This window comes from Equus przewalskii, chromosome 23 (assembly GCF_037783145.1).
Source record: "Equus przewalskii isolate Varuska chromosome 23, EquPr2, whole genome shotgun sequence".
Taxonomy (NCBI): domain Eukaryota; kingdom Metazoa; phylum Chordata; class Mammalia; order Perissodactyla; family Equidae; genus Equus; species Equus przewalskii.
Genome location: NC_091853.1, coordinates 4747561 through 4769829, shown reverse-complemented (window position 1 = coordinate 4769829; position 22269 = coordinate 4747561). Strand labels below are relative to the sequence as shown.

Genomic DNA, 22269 nt, shown 5'->3' with positions numbered 1-22269 from the left:
TTGCTGTATAACCTGGGGCCAGTGTTCAAATTTTCTGAGCTTTGCTATCCTTGTCCATGAAATAGGGATACTACCTACATTGTCTGTTGTGAGAACAAAATGAGATAATGTATGTAAAGAAGCTGCTGCTTATTAGGTGCTCTAAAAATTATTATTATGGTTATTGACATGATTAATGGTTATCATTAATTTCTTAAATTTAACTATCACTGACTTATTAGACTTTCTGAGAAATGCTTTCTTGTTATCTGAGGAGTAGGAGAGGAAGAAAAGTCATTTAGATAGAACAGAGGGTGATAAATTGAACAGAAGATCCCTGATTTGTTTGTTAATCTTCTGAGAGATTCTTGTTCACTAATGTTCATTGGAATTTGAGAACAGGTTTAGCAGCTGATATAGGAGATACTTCCTTTGCTTTATATCATTTGAAGAACACTGTCTATCACTCACAACCTTTATAGTCTTATTGACATCATTCAAATCCACTTATTTTATATCCCATATGACATTATTTTTATTTTGTGTACTCATTATTTATTTAGATTTACCCACATATTTACATTTCCATTGTTTCTCAGTCCTCTCTTCAATTTCTTGAGTCATCTGGTATCATTTTCCTTTTCCTTTGGAACTCTGCTTAGAATTTCATTTAATGCAAGTACACTGGCAATAAATTTTCTCTTTTTGCTTGTCTGGAAAAGTCTTTATTTCACCTTCATCTTTTGAAGGGTATTTGTGCTAGTTATAGAATGCTATTTTGGCAGTTATTTTTTCTTCTCAAGATTCTGACTCTCTAGTGAAATTCTTTATCTCAACATGTTTTGTTTTTTTTTTTAAATACCTATCATTGTTATTTTGAAGCCTTTGTCAGACAATAACTAGGCTATTCATGGATCTCTTTGTATTGCCTGTTTTTTCACTTGGTACTCTTTTTTGCTATATCTGGTAGTTTATCTTTGAATGCTTAACATTGAGTATGAAAAGTTGTAGAGTTTCTGGAGATGCAGGGAGCTAGAATGAGGGAAATCTCACCTCAGTATGATCAAGAACTAAGTGTTGAGTGAACACAAGACTTGTTTCAAACATTGAAAGGATCAGGTTACCTCTAGTTTACCCATGCTCCTGGAATGTGATGCTCTAGGAGTCTTAACAGAAAGGTCAGTGGGATCTCCTCTTTGGTGAGTTTGAATTCTTGTCTTTCCCCAGTGCTGTGAGACTACTGAAAGCTCTATGGAGCAAGCACATGTTTGAGCTCACTTCTCTCTGGTTTCCTTCTCTGCAAGGTCTTTGCCCCTCAGGTCTAGGCTGCTTTGGCAGGCCCAAATTCCAGTTTTCGTCTTCCTCACCCTGTGAGATTGTCAAAAGCTCTGCTAGCTTCTCTGCCTCTTGGCAGCTTCCCTCTGCCAGCTTCTTGGGCTTCTCAGTCTGTTGTCCCTCCTGACTTAGACTCTGCACATGTCATCTGGGAAAAGCAGCACGAAGACTGTTGGGCTCACCTCAGTGAGCTTCCCGTCTTCCTGGATCTTGGATGCTCAAATCCTAGCTCCCTTAGAGGCTCTTCAAGGTCTTCAAACAGATTTATTTTTCATATTCCACTTTTCTAGTTGTTCTTGGAAAATAGCGTTGGTTTGCCATAAGCTTCTCTGTCAGCCAGAAACAGTAGTTCTCGGTTGATCGTCTTCGTATTAAAACTGTTTTCTGGATAGCATATTGTGCAAAATTGTACTACCTGCCTTGGAATTATGGTGTCATTGGCAGGTTTTTGATTAGGCCACCTGGATAAATGGAAGTGCCAAGTTTCATTGGTTTTTAATTTACCTCATCATTCTGCCCTTTTACCTTCAGTTAGATGTGCCATCATTTCTTCCATTTTATAATTTTATTTATTTTAGTGAAGGCCATAGTTCAATAATGTCTTTGAGTGAATGAATATTTTAATATAGATAGTAAAAAATTTAATAAGCTACTAATATTTAAATTTTATATTAAAATGGAAGTACAATACTAGTGTGCACAGTGAAACCGAAATCTAAAAAAGCTGTATTTGTAAGAATCAATATGAAAAAACAAGTATGAAGAAAGTCTTTTACAAATGTCATAGTATGTCTCTTAATTTACCTTTATTTTCTCTTGACTAATAAGCATTGTTTAAATGTGTCTTTTTGGATGATTGTGGGAAAAATAAAATAACATCTTAAAAACTATCTACATTATAGTTTATGAATATAGTCATAGATACAACTAGACATACAACTTCTACTATTAGAATTTATAAGTAAATTATTAACATAAAAGGAACCCATCCATATTCCCTAACCAGAGAATCAGATGCTAAATCCAGAGCTAGCAACAAACTCCTAGATTCCCTACTTCCTTATATTCTCATTTACTTATTGTAATGAAGGACCTTTGGGGGCTAAGATACTTTTAATAACGTATATGAGGGAAATCCTGCTTAATAGTCAAGGAAAGAGGGCCCATCTTTGACTTATTTTTTCATTTTATCTTTTGTGGTTGCCATAAGAATGCACCTCACAGACCCCCAACTAGAGGGAGCTTAAATGACCACGGGCCCCACCAACTGTGCTCTGAAATCCGCAGCTACTTGTGCACTTTGGGCATGCTACCCCAGGGCTGCTCCCGGCAGTGGGGGAGAGGCACAGGGATACTGAAGCAGGCCTGTGCCTGGAAGTCAGGGAACTCCTCTCAGAGGAACTGGCTGCAGCACTCCCTGCTGGTCTTGTGAACCTCCCTTAGACTGTACAGCAATACCAGAGGATTCCATCTAGTCTTCCTTCCCTCTCTCCTTCACTCAGGGTCAGATCTGTATTCTGCTTTGTCAGCTTTCCCTGGGTCCCTTCCCATTTTCTCACAGGAATTTCCCTTACAGGAACAAAGTTCTTGCATGTGTAATCCTGTCTTGGCATTTCGTCTGCTTGGAGGACCTAGACTAGCACGTTCTTCTGCTATTGCTATAAAAAGATAGATCGTGTGAAATTACTAAGGAGAGAAAGGGTGTTTACTATAGTTTTAATGACAACAATATTCTAATAGTGCCGTATTCTTAAATTTAGGACAGTGACAACTTCATGTAATTAAGAGCTAGCCTCTCAGAAATTTTTTCTCTTACCAGTTTATTGATCATCTGTTTATAAGTACAGTTTCTTCCAGAAGGACTGAATTATTGCAGTAGTCAGATCAGGAGCTCATGTTCTAAAACATTAATTTACTCGGGGTGATTGGATGGCTGTGAAGTATTTAGGAGTTCGTAAGTCATCTTTGAGATATTCTAAGGATATTCAATAAGAAATTAGAAGGCAGTATTTCTGAGGGTGTGTTGATAACTGATATATTGTTGAAAAGCAGAATTATTATAATAAATAAGGAGTAAGATTTGTTTGTTGCAAACATTTGGTAATTCTTGCTTTCAATTTGTATGGTTTATATAAGAGTGCTTATATTTTATATGTTAGTGTTAAAATTATTCTATTTTTCTTTTCAGAATCATAGTGAAAGATTCGTTTTCATTGCAGAGTGGTATGATCCAAATGCTTCACTTTTTCGACGCTATGAGCTTTTATTTTACCCGGGGGATGGATCTGTTGAAATGGTAAATAAGCCTTTCTTTGCTTAAAAATTGAGAAAGAGAGTGAAGGTGGGATGGGAAGAATAGGATTGCCTTTTATGTAGTTGCTTTTAAAAATACATACATATACATACATGTATATTTAGTGGAAATTCTTTTTGTTTTTTGGTATTAGAATTCCAATACAAGAAGATAACTTTGTGCCTTTATTTTTAATTTCAAAAATAGAAGTTAATATTTTTTGATTAGGAAGCTGAAGTGGGATTATTTATACTTTGCGTTAAGCAATAATCAGAAAGCGGTTATAGATAAAGATTATCATGATCATAAATAGATCACCATTATTGAAAACTGTTCTCTCTACAAAAAGTCAAACTGAAGAGGATCGAGCTGAGAGAGTCCCACTTCTTTCTTTGTGTCCCTTCACTGGCATTCCCTTTTACAGCTGAATCTATTTGGCATTGGGATTTTGTGTAGGCGGGAAAGCAGAAATTTGGAATTTTTTCTCCAGGATTTCATGGGCACTAATTTGCTGAAATGATTTGGCAATAAACAAATCTTTCTAGTTATGGTTTTTTAAAGTATTAAGTTTGTAATAAGAAGTTTTTATGTTACTAGGAAATACAGAAGTTATAATATAAAAGAAATTATGATTTGTATTTGTAGCGAAAATGAAACAATGTAACCTATATTTAATAAAGTAGAATTAAGAACTATTTCTAGTTTATAATAAGATTAACGTTCCCCATTGATAATTCTTTGTTGTATTGTATTGTTTTTGGTTCCAGCATGATGTAAAGAATCATCGCACCTTTTTAAAGCGGACCAAATATGATGACCTTCACTTGGAAGATTTATTTATAGGCAACAAAGTGAATATCTTTTCTCGACAACTTGTGCTGATTGACTATGGGGATCAGTATACAGCTCGTCAACTGGGCAGTAGGAAAGAAAAGTAAGAAAATTGTAGAATCTTTTTTTCATTCTTAAAATATTATATATGTCGGGGCGTGTTGTTGTCAGTGCTCTGAGTCAATCCTGCCTCCTAGCACCCTGTGGACAGCAGGGCAGAACCCTGCCTGGGGTTTTTGCACCATCCTCTTACTTTCCATCCTGTATCAGACAATGCTCTGCCGCTGTTCACAGGGTTTTCATAGCCACTTTTTTCAGAAGTGGATGACCAGGTCCTTCTTGGTATCAAATTCTAATTTCTCGATTCTATCTTGTGTTTTTACAGTGTAGATATTTTTCAGTGATGCAGTTCAGTGTTAGGACATTGTTAGAATTTTGTGGAGCAGATTCTGTGATTTGCCCTTCACTCAGATAACAAAGTGATGCCCATAGTCTTAGGCAGACATTATATCTGGAGGAAAAAATACAAACTTTTTATACATCCTCATCATTCTTTGAAACATGCATCTAACTGGGAACTGAGAATATTTGAATATAAAATGTCTTGGTGTATAGGTTAAACATGGCTTCTGGGGAAAAAAGTAGTGAGTGCCTTATGCTCAATGGAAACTCGGAAGAAAGTAATGTAATTTCTTGTGAAAGAGCAGAGACGGCTTTGTGAAGGTATTTGAGCTGGATAATGAAAGATGGAGTGAATTATTACCTGGTTAGATCAGGTAGAGGGGATGCTGGTCAGAGGCATGAGTTTAAGCAAAGGTTCAGAGGTGGGAAATTGTGTGTCAGGTGCTGGGATGAGCCGTTGTTCGGCTGGATAGGCTGGTGGTTAAAAAAACTTTTGAATTTAATTAGTAAAATAACAGCCTGAATTGGGATGGTAGCAATAGGTCTGAAGAGGAAGGAAAGTATACGATTAACAAAAGTAGAGTAATAGGAGTAATAATAAGCACTCATTGACTGTTAGCTATTCTTATATCAGGCATGGTGTTAAAATGATTTGTAACTATCATTTAAGTCCCACAGCAACCTAATAAAAAAGGTTATATTATGATTAGTTCCACTTCACAGATGGGGAAGTTGAGGCTTCAAGATGTTAGGTAGTTACTTGCTGAAGGTCAAGAGTAGAGGCAAGATTAAAGCCCGAAGTTGGCCTGAATCAAGAATGGGAGGATTTAGTCATAGGCGAATGGATAGGACCTGGAAGTAGGTGCCCTCTTTCTGTCTCAGTTCATTTGTGTGTCTCCTGTGGCACCTGGCACATCTCCTCACGCGGTACAAGCACCTTGTCTGTATTGGCTGAATGGATCAATGAATAACAATTTAAAATTTATCTATTCTTTTTTATTTCCCCCTTGTTTTCAAATGATGACCTTTGATCTAGTCAACAAAGATGTTTTTGTCTAGATTGTTCATACCAGATGTTGTCTATTCTTGAGCTTTATTCACAGACTTAACGTATGTCCAGTAAATATTGGCTGATCAATTGAAGGAAAAAAATACATTAAAAAAGTGATACAGAGAAACTTATCTGTCTTGTTCACAAGTGTGTCCCTTAAGACCATTCTAGTGATGCCTCGAACAGTAAATTATTCAAATGTGTGAAATTATTCACACATTTATTGAGCGAGTGAGTTTCTATCACTGTGAATAGCGGCCATGTCTGCAGGAAGAGCTGCTGGCTGGCCTCAGTATCTACTTCCCTCCATCCCGTTGCACATGGCTCTTCCTCTGAAGTAGAGAAGCCACAGCATGGTGCCCTCCATGTGTGGCTCTTTAGTCTTCTCTCTTGATTGTCAAAGCTGCATTTGTCATTCTGGCTTTTCCTCAGTTTTAATTTAGAAGAGAGAAGAAGTTGGAGATGCAGCTGAAAATCAGGTTATACCAAAAACAAGGACTTTTTAATAGTGTTTTTCTTCTGAATGTCAACTTTCAGTATCATTAAAATATATAATTTTCAATCTCTACATTTATGAGTTTGCAACTTTCTGAGACTAGAATGACTGTATTTGAATTGGAGGTTTAATTCTTTTGTCATCTTTCTTGGCTCTGGTTTCTGTGGCTTGTAGTTTGTATTGTTTTGGTGGATTCTTTGCATTTGTGGAGTGATTGTTGCAGTGATTAAAAATAGGTATCACCTGGGGGCCATCCCAGTGGCATAGTGGTTAAGTTTGCATGCTCTGCTTCTGCGGCCCAGGGTACGTGGGTTTGGATCCTGGGCACAGACCTACACACTGCTCATCAAGCCATGCTGTGGCAGTGTCCCACATACAAAAGCATAGAGGAAGGGGCCAGCTGGGTGGTGCAGTGGTTAAGTTCGAATATTCCTCTTTGGCTACACAGGGTTTGCCGGTTCGGATCCCTGGTGTGGACCTGTGCACCACGTAGCAAGCCATGCTGTGGCAGGCATCCCACATGAAAAATAGAGGAAGATGGGCATGGATGTTCGCTCAGGGCCAGTCTTCCTTAGCTAAAAGAGGAGGATTGGTGGCAGATGTTAGCTCAGGGCTAATCTTCCTCAAAAAAACCCTCCAAAAAACAGAGGAAGATTGGCACAGGTGTTAACTCAGCAACAATAGATGTTGGCTCAGAGCCGTCTTACACACACACACACACAATCACCAGTGCTAGTTAAGGCTGTTTGTATAAAAACCTCCAAAAGTAATTAGATAGGAAAAAAAGTCTGCCAAACTGTTTTTTGAGATCTCCCACCCAGATAACTAGCTGATTACATATCATCGGAATCACTCTCATAGTAATATTCTTTCTGTGACTTCTTTATGAGCCCTTTATAATTTTCCAGGTGGTTTGATACTCAGTGTGGGTGTTGGTACATAGGTGGTGATGGCTCATTGGGGTGGTGAATGCTTCATAAAAAAGGAAGACCAAAGATTCCCAGGATGACTCTGAAGTGAGAAAAAAATTTAGGATATCAGTTAAATAGAAATCTCTCATTGTTATGAGATCTAATGGTAAATGTCTATAGGATTAAGAAATATCAACCATAATTCCTATATTTGCAAGTGGTAAATGTTTACAGCTTTAATTTTCTTGAGCACATTTTTTTTATACCTGTCACAGTGATAGGCACTTTTCATATGCATCTCAGTTCGACTACTTTAAGTTTTCCTTTAAAGGTAAATGCAACAGTAAATGAATTAGGGAGATGGGGTTAATAATGTGATGCAATCAAAATAAAATAATAATAGCTATAACAATTGTAATTTATATATATATTAACTGTGATTTGTCTAAAGTGAATATTGTTGATTCCATTTTATAGAACGGTTAAGTAACATGACCATCACCACACAGCTAGAAAGTAAAGGGAAACCAGTAAGCCTTGCTGTGTTTGACTCTAGCAATCATTTTCTTCCTATTAAACCTCTCATTAATATGTCCGTAAATACTACTGAATGAGGATGATTTCAAAACAGGAGGAACAGAAGAATGTGAAGACAGGTTTTAAGTATTTGGCTTTATAAATATAATTAATGAAAATATATGCAGTGTTACATTTTTACTGACTTAAATTGTTTCACCATTTTCTCTTCTGATTCTTTCTTGACTGCATGTGGGTTAGTAAATCCAGCAACCATTTGGGTGATTTAAGTAAACTTCTTCAGAATTCAAGAGTTTTAAAATGTATTGTTTCATGTAGATGACCAAAAGAAGTAGGCATATGGAGAAATACATGTATGTCTGTCATGGCCTCATAGCAATAGCTTCTTTGTAATAATTGTAACTTAGTCTAGTTCTCAGTTCTGTGTCGTGTCAAGGAAAATGCATGAACTAATTACATCCCTATTCATCATACTCAACTCCCTTCTTTACACCAGAAAGAAGTAGTGAGAGTCACAGTGAGTGAGGGAGGAGCAGTGAGAGGGAGTCACAGAGAGTGAGGGAGGAGTAGTGAGAGGGAGGAGGAGAGTTGATCTCCATGGTGCCTGTCAGCTAAATTTGAGGCAACTACCAGATCCTTGATATATATAATTCAATTTAGCTCACAAGCTAGCCTCACCTTTCCACCCGCCTTGACTGTAGCAACCTGACATTTGATTCACATTTCTATCCTCTCTCTTTTTTAAAATCACTTATTGAGGTGTAATCAACATACAGAAATCCATGGATATTTAATGCATACAATGAGTTTGGAGATAAGTATACACATTTGAATCTATCACCACAATCAAGGATATAAACTCAGTTATCATCTCCAAAAGTTTTCTCCCGCTCCCTTTCTTCTTGTTTTTTTATTGATTTTTCTTTCATGGTAAGAGAACTTAAGACCTACTCTTTTAGCTAGTTTTTAATCTATCATGTCTTTATAAAGCTCCTCAAATCAAATGGGTAAATGTTCTTAGTTGTCCGTGAGTCAGAGCATTTGATTTTAATTTTAGATAGTAATGAATTGATGCTTTGCGGTTTTACTGTTTAGAAGTGAAGACATGGTACAAGCTGCTTGTCATCTCTTGAGCTCAGTGCCTATTCTCTCCAAATTATTAACTGATGGAGCTCTGACACAGGAGCCAGATGAAGATCAAAGTGGTATGAGTTTTATTTAGACTGTTTGGTATAAGCTACATTTGAAAATGGTTTTGTTTTCTTCCTATTCCATCTTCTCCCACCCCACCCGCTGCCCTCACTCCTTCCACAATCTGGACCTTGGGGCCTGCCTGAGGGAGAGATGGATCTGCAGGACAGACCTTCAGAGCACTTGCCCAGGCTCTTCCTCCTGCCTCACAGCCCATCGGGCGTAGCAGATGGAGCACCAGAGAGGCTTCTATGCTGGACTCCCACTCAGCTGTGAACCAGGTGGAAGTGGGAGAAGAACTATAGACTATGCCCTGCTTGAGGGCCTGCAGGTCTGATAGAAGAGGCAGGGCCGCATGGAACCAGAGACCCTTAAGTGTGGCCAGATGTGAAGGAGCAAATGAACGGGTGGAGACAGGGCGCTCTCTCCTGGGAATGGAGTAGAAGTCACTTTACTCATGAGGATCCAGGGCACACATGTTCCCATTGTTTTAGGAGTTTTATTTCTTTGAGCCGGTTGGCCTTACAATTTCGAGCAGGCAATGCAGCTTCTTGGGGATGACAACAGCAGAATATTAGTTCAGCTCTGCTCTCACCTTTGGGAAGCTACTCCATCAGGACCAGTTACTGTTACTTTACGTATCCTCCTAAACCAGGGGGGAGCAGTTAAGTTTTGGCTGCTAAAAGGCACTGAAATGCATTAGAATAAGACCTTAATTCAATTACCAAGGCCTTGCTAAAAATTCGCCCCCTGATCTTTTTCTCATCTTTACTTATCTATGGTCTCATCCAAGGTGGCTTACTATTGATGATATGATAGCCCTAACAACAGCATAACTGCACCCCAAAAAGTAAGTTGAAAAACGCCTTCCCATTATTAAATTCCCAGGGAGAAATGAAGATTCCTTCCTCTGTAAAATAAAATTAAATTCTGACTTCTCAATTAGAGAACCCTTGGTCAGTTAACAGATTAGAGTTGGATCTCCTTTTCAGCTCCAGCCTTAGCCATCTTTCCCTAGAGTGGGCTTGATTGATAATGTATTTGGGTTAATTAATGTCTTTTTGCCACCTTTCTTTCAGCCTCGTTATATTTTAGGTATGTCTCTTGTAAACAGCATACAGGTGTTTCTTGCTATCCGAAAGTACAAAGTAGAGTAGTGCCGTGAAACCTTTTGTAAACCAAAATGGTGTAAAGCAAAGAAGCAATTAGCATTAATCTGTATGGGAAAATTTTTTGAACATTCCCAGACCTACAAAATAACCTAACAGATTATACCAAATTACAAATAAAGCCTAAAGTAACGCTAACATATAGTAAAAGCAGGAACGATATGATAAATACACAGCCTACAGAAGGTAGAAATAACGTGCACACCACGTAGTTTCACTTACCTGAACCAGGAAGGCAGCGAGCACACTGGAAGGCTGAGAGGCGGTGGTGAGGACGTGCGGTAGGCTAGGTTGTCAGAGGCTGGGTGGTGGGAGCTGCAGGGGACTGGGGTGTAGGAGAGAGAGGAAGAGGGTCGTCTGCCAACATCTCATCACCTTCTGAGTCCACCAGGGCAGGCCGGTCACTAACGTCTACTCTTTCTTCCACGTCTGCCTGCCTCACGTGGAAGGTGGGGGTTCGCCGTCTGCTGTGGCTGCTGTGGCTGCTGTGGAAGGCCTGAAATAGGACAGTGTGCTTGACTGCTTAGCCTCTGTAACAGCTCGCTGCAAAACAAATGCTGAACGCTATTTTTGCTTTTTGCCTTTTTTCATAAAAGCAAAAATCCTCTTCGGATTTCTTTCTGTTAGCAAAAGCAGGTACTAATGTAGGTTTTCATAAAAGTGAAGTAATGTAAAGTGAACTTTGAGATACTGGACAAAAACTATATAGCTCTTTTTTTTTCCTTTTCATTTAATCTGAAAACATTCAGATTTTCATTAGTAAGATTAATAAATGCACGTTTACATGTGTTATTGGTATTTTTGTACATATTTCTACTATTTTAGTGCTTTTCTGTTTTTTCTTCTTTATATTTTTGGTTCTTTTGTTTAGTTGGGGTATTTTTTCTCAGTTCAGTTTTTTCCCCCCACTCTGTAGTTTTCTATTGAAGCCATAAGAGTTTCCCAAAGACTCAGTTGCTTAAACAATACAAATTTATTCTCTCATAGTTCTGTAGATGGAAGTGCAACACAAGTCTCACCAGGCTGAGATCAAGGTTTTGGTAAGGCTGCCTTCCTTTCTGGAGGCTCTAGGAAATAATCCATTTTTGCTTTTTCCAGCTTCTTGAGGCCACCCACATTCCTTGGCTGTGGTGTCCGCCCATATTTGAAGCTCGTGGTGGCAGCCTGGGTCCTTCTCACTCTGACATCTCCCTGGTTCTCTGCAGCCAGGGCTCATGTGATTAGATTGGGCCCACAGTAAACATCCAGAATAATTTCCCCGTCCCAAGGCCTGTAATCTTAATCACATCTGCAAAGTCCCTTTGCCACGTGAGGTGACATTCACGGAGTCCAGAGATTAGGACGCGGACATCTTTGTGTGGCTACTGTTCTGCCTACTGTATTTATTCTCTATTGGTTTGGAGTTTATATAATTCTATGTATAGAGTTTTATTTGGACTTAGCTGCACATTTGTTCATCAATTCTTCTTTCATATCCAACTGTGCTTTGGAATCATTTTTCTTCTTAAATTTATCCTTCATTTCTTGGTAGTAAACTATCTCGGTTTTTCTTTTTTAAAAATCTCTGTTTTTTGTTTGGCCTTCCTTCTTTATTTTTATTTATTTATTTTTTGAGGAAGATTAGCCCTGAGCTAACTACTGCCAATCTTCCTCTTTTTGCTGAGGAAGACTGGCCCTGAGCTAACATCCATTCCCACCTTCCTCTACTTTATACGTGGCACACCTACCACAGCATGGCTTTTGCCAAGTGGTGCCATGTCTGCACCTGGGATCCAAACCGGTGAACCCGCGCCGCTGAGAAGTGGAACATGCGAACTTAACCGCTGCACCACCGGGCCGGCCCCTGGCCGTTCTTCTTTAATGATGCGTTTGCTAGGTATACAATTTGAGGTTTATAGCTAGTCAAGTTTCCTTTATTCCTCTTTTCTGTTATTATTGGTTTGAGAATTATATATTCCATCAATTTTCAATATTTTTAATATATGCAATTGAGTATAAATTTCCCTCTAAATACTGCTTATAATCACATACAGTTTTTTATGAAATTTTATAATGTTTATTTAGTTTGAAATATTTTCTAATCTTCCTATGTTGTCTTCTTTGATCCATTAGTCATTTAGAAGCATGTCTACCAGTATTGTCTTCATCTGAGAATGTCTTTATTTCACTTACATTCTTGATACTACCCTCCAGTCTGTGTTGTATCTTTTTGTTTCTCTGTGCTTCATTCTGAATCTGCTCAAAATTCTTTCTTTGGTTGCATCTATTCTTCTGTGAAACCGTTTGTCTAGTTCTTGTTCTTATCACTAGATATTATAATAGATTTTTTCAAATCTACTTATTCATTATAGCTTATAGTTTTCTGTTGCCTGATGATATTTTGCAGGTTGTCTTTTAGTCCTTTAAGCATAGTTTGCATGGTTATTTTATGGACTATGTCTGATACTTCCTGTATCTGAGTATTTGTGGGTCTCTCTCTGTTCCATGTTGTTTCTTCTCATTCTCCCTCATGCTGGTGTTTTCTGTGTGTGTGTGTCTGTGTATGCGTGGTTATCTTTGTGTGATGTTGCTTGTCATGTGTGTGTATGTGTTTGGGTGCGTGTATGTGTGTGATATATGTGTGTTGTGTATCTATATGTGAATTATTTGAGGTACAATATGAAGTTACTTTCCTCCTAGGGAGGAATTGTGTTTGCTTCGGACTGTGTCCTGGAGGCATCAGCAATCTGGATGACTCTTAAATTCAAAATTGGAAGTTCCCAGACCACCGAGGTGATATGAAATTGTGCTGCCAGACCACACAAAGCCTGGTTGTTACTGTTCACCCTTAGGATATAGCCTTGGTCCCAGAGAGATTCCTCTGTTAAGTTTTGATCCCCTCTCCCAGTGACATAATACAAATTAAAGTTCAGATTTGCGAGACACGCGGTGCTGTCAAGGCAAGTACAACTTTCATTCTCATTTTTCCGGACTCTCTTTTTCTTTCACTTTTGTACTAATTATTACTTAGTATCTAGTCAATCTATCTTTGCTTTTAAAAAATATTTAAAAGATATCTTATACACTGTTTTTAGTTTTCAGTGGAAGAATTGCTCTGAATAACTTTGCCATTGTTGCCAATTGAAAGCTCTGGCTCAGTGTAGTTTCCTCCACAGGTGCCTCATATAAGACTATTTTCCTTTATTTGTTGGGCAAGTGCACACTTTATGCTTGCCAAAAAAACATAAAAGAAACCATAAATTTGGCCTTCGGTTGATGTTTTAGAATGGATTTTTATATGCTTAAGGCAAATATGAATACCTTTTGAAATGTTTGCGTAAATTAATGTGGATTAAAGTTTATGAATGTATTCCTCTTGGTGGACAGCATTCAGAGTCCATAGCATTATATTATCAAGGATGTTTATTACACTGCAATTGATTAGTCATCTTTATCACACACATATTTGCTGCAGTTTTTGCTCAGAGCCTGATGGTGTATGAAGACACATTTTTTGCACGGCTCTGTGAGAATTATTATTTTTCAGAAATCTGTAACCTGTCTGAATTTTTTGAAGGTTGTGTAAACTTTTTTCATTCTCCATTGCTAAGAAGTTTTAATGTAAAAGAACAATTTTCTTATTTTTTTGTTTTCTTTTGAGAGCTTCTCGTACTACATCCTGCAGTGCATGCCTAATGCAGGAGAGAGGATTACTGTGTGATAGATGGTTACAGTGATGGTCCCCAATGAATCATACCTCCTGGTATGCACCTCCTTGTCTAGTCCCATCTCACGCTGACTCTGGACTCGCCCATGTGACTTGCATTGGTGAAAAGGATATTAGCAAACATGGCTCAAGGGGATGCTAGATAAGTGCGTGTATATTGGACCCTGTGTGGCTCTACATGACGAAGCTTGGTCTAGCCTCCTCAAGGATGAAAGACCGCAAGGAAGGAGAAGCCTAGCTGTCCTGGCTGAGCCCAGCCCCTAGCTGAGCCCTCCAGCCAGATGCAGCTGCGTGAATGATCCCAGGTGAAACCACCACCCAGCCAGCCTACAGAGCTTGAGAAATTGTTTGTTTTAAGCCACTACAGTTTAGAGTGGTTTGTTATGCAGCACCAGACAACACTGGCACTGTTAATACATTTTTGTGGCCCCTGTTTTCTTTGTGCACCATCTTCACTTTTAAATAACACATATGATTGATACCTGTCTTGTTTTCCCTCCCAAATACATCTTAATTATTATCTATTGAGCAATTAAGCACTGAAGACATGACAGAGGAATTTATTTAGAGTAATTAATCATAGTAATCAACTCTTTGTCTCCTGTCGTCATGTAAAGAGCAAATGGAATTGCATTTTAAACTAAGTTCTGTCTGTTTTTTATTTTCATGTTACTGCTTGTTCACAGAAATTGATGACTGTTGATGTGTTTCATATTTTCTTTAAGAACAATGGTTCATGAAAGTTCTTCCAGAGTTTAGCATAAACAATTTAGTTTGGCTTATAATATTTAAATAATGTGGGCTAAAAAGTGACAAGTTTTAATTGTATCTTCAATGAAGCCATATAATATAAAATACTGTAAGTGACTCATTTGCCTCAAAACAAAGAAAAAGATAGTCCAGTATGGCTTATAATAAACAGTGTAAGATGACCAAGTTTTGTTATTGGAAAGCTTTAAAGGCCAGCCATAAGTTATATCCACTTGTAAGTAATGATAATTGAATTATCATATCTTCAACTGAGTTTGTCTCACTGGTGAGAAAAACCACCTAGGAAAAGGCCAACCATTCTCCCTTTATAGATTCCTTGAGTTAATGCCAATGTGTCAGAACAATTGAACATAAAGAGGGGAAAGTGGCAGCAATTCTTTATCATAATTTTGCATGTCATATAAGTTGAATTACTCCAACTAATTTGATTTTTATCTTGCATTTGCAAATAATACCTTTGAGGGTTTTGGGATTATGCTTCCTTTTAATAATATTAATAGTGACATTATTTGTGGTGTGGAAGGAGCACAGACTTGGGAGTCTTGTGAGCTGGGTGTTTTGCCCTGCCCTGAAGATGCCACTGACCAGCTCTGTAGCCTTTGGCAAGTTACCTCTCTGGGCTTAGTTTCCTCTTCAGTAAAATGAGGGCACTCAGGTGATCTCCATCTCCAAAAATCTATTAATTCTGTGGCTTCAGAGGAGGAGAGTGCATAGCTCTAATGTATCCTCTTAAAGAAGAGTGTGATTGTAAAGGTTAGCCTGGGGTTCGCTCTCCATGTATTTTATCAGGTGAGAAGACATTGGTTCTTTTTGCATCGCTCATGCAATGAATAAAGTGTTAACAGAAGAATTTGTAATTATTTCCAAATCAATGCTGAACTGACTGCATAGCATACATATGTTAAAGTCTAAGAGACCAAAAGTCAGGCTCATAATATATTTACTGCAACTTTTTAGAGATTTTTCCTCTTTTATAAAATGTATTCTAAGAAATAGAAATTTTAAACACCTGTGTTTTCTAATTTGGGCACATTCAAAATGACAATTTTAATTTTTTTCCCCCTAAGATTTTATTATAATTATTTTTAGGTTGGGTTCCTAATTTTGATTTCCTTGGGAAAAATAATTAACTTACTTTGTATAAGTTTTTAAGAGACTTTTAATACACTTTATAATTCATCTTGATGTTGGATGATCTAGGATGATTGTTAAGGAAATTAGCACAGCTTGAGAATTATAAGTAAAAACTGCTGAACTATTTTTATTTTCACATGTATTTTTATTTCTTTACAGAACGTTAGCCCTGATTAAACCAGATGCAATATCAAAAGCTGGAGAAATAATTGAAATGATAAACAAAGCTGGATTTACTATAACTAAACTCAAAATGATGATGCTTTCAAGGTAATTTGTTGATCGTTTTAAATTATGTAATGTCTGGTTCCTGTTTTTAAAAACTTCATCTTCTATCTTTCATGTCATTGTTTAAAATAAAAAACCTCCCACTGAATGGCAAAGAATAGTATAGTATTGGAATGAGAAAATGTGAGACAACAGGCAATCAGATGCATAAATAATGATTGAACTCTACGCAACTGGGAGTTGTCAGATTCCACATGCCTCATTAATTGTTTGTCTTCCATAACCCAGTGTGCTTTGTAACACCAATGCTTGATAACTGTAATCTCTTCTTCTTAGTACACAAGTATAACACACTGTATAAAAATCATAGAAGAGGAAATGAATGTTGATTTCTATTTGACAAGGGATTGTTACTGTTGAAATTTCCAAAACTGATGCGTTTGGAAATGTTTATATTCAGCTCCTCCCAATATATATAATTGGTAACATACCTATTTACTACTCTGAAAAGCAATCCATTTTCTCTGGCTAGGTATTTTCTAAGTTATTTCGTGAAAATAAGACTTCCCTATAGGTCGGGGCGTTAATGTAGCAGCCAGGCAGAGCTGGCTCCCGTGGTGTTCTTTTGTTTCTCCACTGTTTCTTTGTTTTTGGTCAGACGTCTTCTTACTGCTGTTCCTGGACATCTATTCCATGGGACGGTTGTTTTTTGTCTCTGTGAGAACAGGGACAATGGATAACGATAGATGTTCATTGCAGCTTTGATAAGTCTGATCCCTAGAAACCTTAACAAAACATCCTCACTTTTACCCCAACAACGACATATGTTTAATTTAAATTTTCACCCAATGTAAGATCTCCCAGTTTACTTATTTTCTAGAAGGCAAGGAGGCTTATATTTCAGAGCACAGAGTCTCGAGCCACAGTGCTTGTAACTGTGCCACTTACTGGGTGTGTGACTCTGAACAATTTATCTCTGTGCTTCAGTTTCTTCATCTGCAAAATGGAGCTTATAATAGCACCTGTCCGAAAAGTTGTTATGAGGGTCACATGAGTTTAATATATGTAAAGTGCTTTGAAAAACCTTCGCACAAAGTAAGTGTATATAAATGTTAGCTATTATTGTTATTAGCTGTAGTACTAGTGATATCATTATTATTTAGTGGAAACCAAGGTCATAACCCTTTTTAAGTGGTGAAATTTGTCGTATTTCTGTACATATGGAGAATGCTTGCTCATATAGCGTACAATGGGCCTGAATTCTGGAGAGATGACTTTGAATAGTTTTAGTGAGATTAAAAAGTTTTTACATCTCTGCACATCCAGTGCTTGATAATTTGGCATCAAACTTCCCATAATAAAGATGCCCAAGAAAATGTAACTGCTGCTTTAATTGTTCATAGCCCCTCATACATCTCTATTAATATTACTGTTGACTCTTGGATTTTACCCAACTTAAAAGCTAATAAGTCAGTCTGTTACTCTTTTGTGGATGCCAGCAGAAGACGTGAGACTTCTGGGTTAGAGACAAAGGACTTTATTATGGTACAGCAAGCAGCATGAGCATCATGTTTTTGTTGGTTCCCCTTGCCTCCATGTCCCTTGGGAATAATATGATATGGGCCCGGGTGGATGTTGTATACACAGTTGATTGCATCACAGCTGAGGAGCATTGAACTTGGGTTACCCACTGCTTCATTTGCAAGCAGTAAACAAGCCTGCTTTTTGTACTGAAGAGAGACATGACCTCATCCATCAAAGTTGCTCACTGTAAACATAACTCTGAGAAATGGTTAGAATAAAGAGCAGCTGGGGCCTTGCATTCTTGGCATACCCAGTAAGGCATGTTAGAAGTGCCAGAGACCCATGGAGGAGTATGTCCCAGTGCTTAAATCTTTTCTGAACTTATCTGCTCAAACTTCAGTTCCTCCGTCATGACAGTATCTGAAAGGTAGCAGCTGAGTTCCATCTGACTTTGTACTTCTAGTTCTTGGATCAGTGCCTGATTCAAGGTCGCACTAAGTAAATATTTCATGAAAGAATTAATAGATAGATCTTTGCGAGAGAATGGTGAGTTTCTTTATAAAAACACAACAAGACATAACAAAACGACAACAATAAAATTTCTCTAGGTGGTGATGCATTTGTTAATATTTCTGTCTAAACTTTTCAGGAGAAGAATTAGATAAAACTGATGGGGAAAAGTTCATGAACTCTCATCTTGGTTTCAATTTTAGATTTTGAATGGAGATAACTATGGGGTTAGTGACATGTTAGAAGAAAACAATGAAGCAATTTCAGTAATTGAGACTTTTCGGTTCATTGATATTAAAGATTATGATTGTTTTTTCTTTTTTAGTGGTGCAGTTGTGTTGAAAAGTTTAGAATTGGTCATTTTAGCACGCTTGCTGCTAACTCTTCTAAAATATTCCCCACCTGAGTTTTTTAGGTGTTCAGTTTCACCTCATTTTAGGCTGCAGTACAATACATCCATTTCATCTGCGTGAATTTTTCTCCTTACCCTCTAGAATTTTTTTTTCTGCAGTTGGTAATAGGAAGGGTATATGCAATCAGAGATTTGCAGCCAGAGAGGTTTGGGTTCAGCTCCCCCTGTGCTGCTTCCCTTACTAGCACTTTGACCTGGACAAGTTGTGTAATCCTGCTGAACTTACCTATGTTCATATGTAACAGGAAGGCGATCATACCTATTTCAATATATTGTTGTGAGGAATATGTAAAATAATTTAATGGCATATGGTAGGCTCTAGAAAGGTGTTTTCTTCCCCTCCCATTTTTTGGGATGAATTTTATTTTATGTACTTGCATAGTATACTTTCATAATCTCTTCATAGCCAAACAGAATATTTCAGTACATTTGGTTTCAATAAGAGGATGCCCTGATATAGCTTACTATGTGAATTCATTTTGAAATAGGCATGTAAGATCTTAAACCATTGCATACTAAATTGTCAAGTCTGAAAGGTTAATCATTTGCCAGAGGACACTTTAACTTCTTTGCTATTTTAAAAAGTAGTTGATGGAATGGCTCTGTGGCCTAGTGGTTAAGTTCCATGCATGCTGCTTTGGCAGCCTGAGTTTGTTTCCCTACACCACTCATTGTTGGCCATGCTGTGGTGGCGACCCATATATAAAATAGAGGAAGACTGTCACGGATGTTAGCTCAGGGTGAATCTTCCTCAGTGGAAAAAAAAGAAAGAAAAAAGGACATAGTTGATGTTGGCATATATTTGTCACATACTACGAACTCACTTTAAAGCCTTTAAGAAAACGACGAGTTTGAGAGACACCTGATTTGAGATTTAGACTTTTCAGCGAATCAGTTTAAAGTCCATTATTCTTTCATTTTTCTCTATAGATATTCTTTAACAGGGATATACATTTAAAAAGCAAATCCCTATTTCCCTTAATAAATCCGGAATTCTGAATATCTCCATATTATCCCCTTGGTGATATCAGTTAAAGTATTAGTTTTTAATACATTAATAACCAATAAGAATACATTGATATGCATAATTTGTCGAGCAGTTTTTAAAAATGTAAGTATATAGTCTTTTCTTTGGAGAGATCTATCTAAGAAAGAAAACTGTAAGTATTAAAATTCTAGCCTGACCTCTCAAGTTTAAAGCCAGTAGAAGAAACTGACAAATTTTGAATTTGAAGATGGCTTTGCATTTTTTGATGTAACTTATTTGAACTCTAAATAGAACAAATAATTCTTATTGGTCAAGTGTTAAACTTTGTTTCTAGAATGTTAAAGATGCTGGTGAAAAGGAAGAGAATAGGTATGAATATGAGTAGAAAAGTAAACATAGCCTCTTATATTCATTTTAATGTTACATGTTAACATAGATATCCTCCCTACTAGCAAGAAGTTTGAAAGGAAGGGGGATTTGAGCAGAATATTTGGTGAAAAATCATTAATCAATTCACATACAGATCAAATAAATAGATTTCATTTTTATTTTATTATATTAAAGTGAGCTAAAATAATATTCTTACACAATTCTTAACTATTGTCCTTTTGATTATTTTATAGGAAAGAAGCAACGGATTTTCATGTAGACCATCAGTCAAGGCCGTTTTTAAAGTAGGTGCTGAATTTGGAGTGAGTGGTGTGTAATGGAGGATATCCCAGAAAACTGGAGACTTTTACAATTCAAAAATTTGTTACATGAGAATAATCTGTCAAGACGACCCTGGCAGCATCTTACAACTGTAGAGAACTTTTTTTTTAAGAATTGCTTTTTCTGTCCTTTTATTAGATAAGAATTCTTATTTCATCATTAAGTATTTTAAACTTTAATCAGAAGCAAATGAGATGAGTCGTTTAAATTATAAATAGCATAGCTTTTTTTTAGATTTCAGTAGATTACAATAAAGTGATAATTATATTTTATGTTGAATATTTATTTTTGTTGTGCTTTTAAACCCTTATTTTGGTATTCTCATGTACATAAAACAATGTTCCTAGAACCCTTATATTTTGACTAAATAGTTTGATATACATTTTATCCCTTAAAATATAGCAACTAATATATGTTAGAAACTGAATTTATTTTCTAAATATTTGGGATGTATTTAAATTTAAGTGACTATTATGCAGCTCATATTATGTTGACAAGGGAGTGCTATACGTGTCTCATGAAGAGGGATATTAGCCAAGACCTCACAATAGACATGCCATTTGTTATTCTGCACAGAACAGTGTTTTTTTTAAAGAGAAAATTATTATGTTTTAGATTATTTTAAATCATGCATTATAAAATATTCCTAAGACTTTTTAGAAGAGGCATATATAATTTTCTTGGAAATTATTCTTTGTTATAGTTTTTGTGTATGTTTGTAGCATTATATTATCGCTCCTAGTTTAGTGTCTTATGTGTAATTACTGGTGTGCAGTAAATTGTATTAAATGAATGAGTTAACTAGTTTTCTGTTATTGAGAAAAACTCAAAAGACGTAGCTGTAGTAATGGGAAATAGATTTGTGAAGCAGTGTCTGTTATGATCAGGCGCACCATTCCCTGCATCACTACGTGCCACACTGCTATTATGGCCCCATTCTGCTATGTGTTCGGAGAACTTCCTATTAACAGGACATTAGATTATAAGTTTCTTGAGGAAAGGATTTTGTTTTACAGCATAGTCTGATTTGTAGTAGATAATCATTAAATGCTCGTTGAATGGATAAGCATGGGTGTCCCCTTGCTTTGAGTTCCTTAAATCTAATTTCCCTTTTTTTTTGGCAGCTAAGGCCTAGCAGAACATGTATGAGGAGCTCATGTGGGCCTTTTAGGATAGATGGTGTGAATACTTCCTTGTACTTGCTATTTTCTTAGACATATTCTTCAAAATGAATTGAAGTGATTTAAAAAGGAAGTGCTGAAGGGGGTTAGCTCATGTAACATGGTTCATGAGGGAAGGAAATGTGCAAAACCATTAGGAGGTAATAGACACAAAAGGGCTTGTCATACCATGCTCCTTTCTCCGGGAGGGTCCTGTCCTTCTCTTGGTTTGAATGAGAGAGAAACTTGGGCTTACTTTAAAAAGTATTTTGTCTCTGCTTGACATAGTAGGAGGAATGGTGTCACTTATTTCACAGTTAAACTTGTCATTGCTGCCTTATAGAGAAGTGGAAAAATAAAATGAGGTATTGTTTTTTATGCCTTTGGGTGCTGTGACTCAGTGCTGGATTTTTAATCAAGAACCTATGTGTATGCTTTAATAATTTAAAGTAGGAATAAGCCAGAGTAGTTTTTACAATAATAAAAGGATATTTCTTGAAGACCTGTTGATTTCTTTTTTTTAATCACTAAAACAACTCAATGCTTATTGATTGAAAGTTCATTGTCATTCTTGGAATTCTAAGAGTTGTACACAAAAAGAATAAATTCTTGCTGCAAATATGTTATAAGACATCACTCTCATCACTTTCTATATTATGAAATTTTATTTGACTACAATGGTAAGCCACATGAAAACAAAAAGGAAGATTCTTCTGTACCTTTCAAGCAATAGGAAAAGCTTAAATCAACAATATGCATTTTAAGTCAATGAAATAGTCTTAATTCAATGAAATGATTTTTCTGCTTACACTAATAGATTTGACAACATTAGTGTTTTGTAGTGACTCAGGCTCCTGCACAGCATTCAACTTATGATAATTTTCTCATACCCATGTAAAACTCACTATATCCAATAGTTCTGAGATCGTA

The 22269-nt window shown here is 36.8% G+C and overlaps 1 protein-coding gene across 4 annotated transcripts in view; it reads left to right on the top strand.

Moving 5' to 3' along the window:
- The window catches only part of NME7 (NME/NM23 family member 7), a 239146-nt gene that overhangs the window by 53234 nt on the left and 163643 nt on the right, over positions 1-22269 (top strand). For all 4 annotated transcript variants that reach the window (XM_070591547.1, XM_008534792.2, XM_070591548.1 and 1 more), the window contains exons 2-5: positions 3503-3610; positions 4375-4541; positions 15966-16076; positions 20092-20142. In XM_070591547.1, the coding sequence (XP_070447648.1) occupies positions 3503-3610; positions 4375-4541; positions 15966-16076; positions 20092-20142 (437 nt within the window). The remainder of the gene's footprint in view (positions 1-3502; positions 3611-4374; positions 4542-15965; positions 16077-20091; positions 20143-22269) is intronic.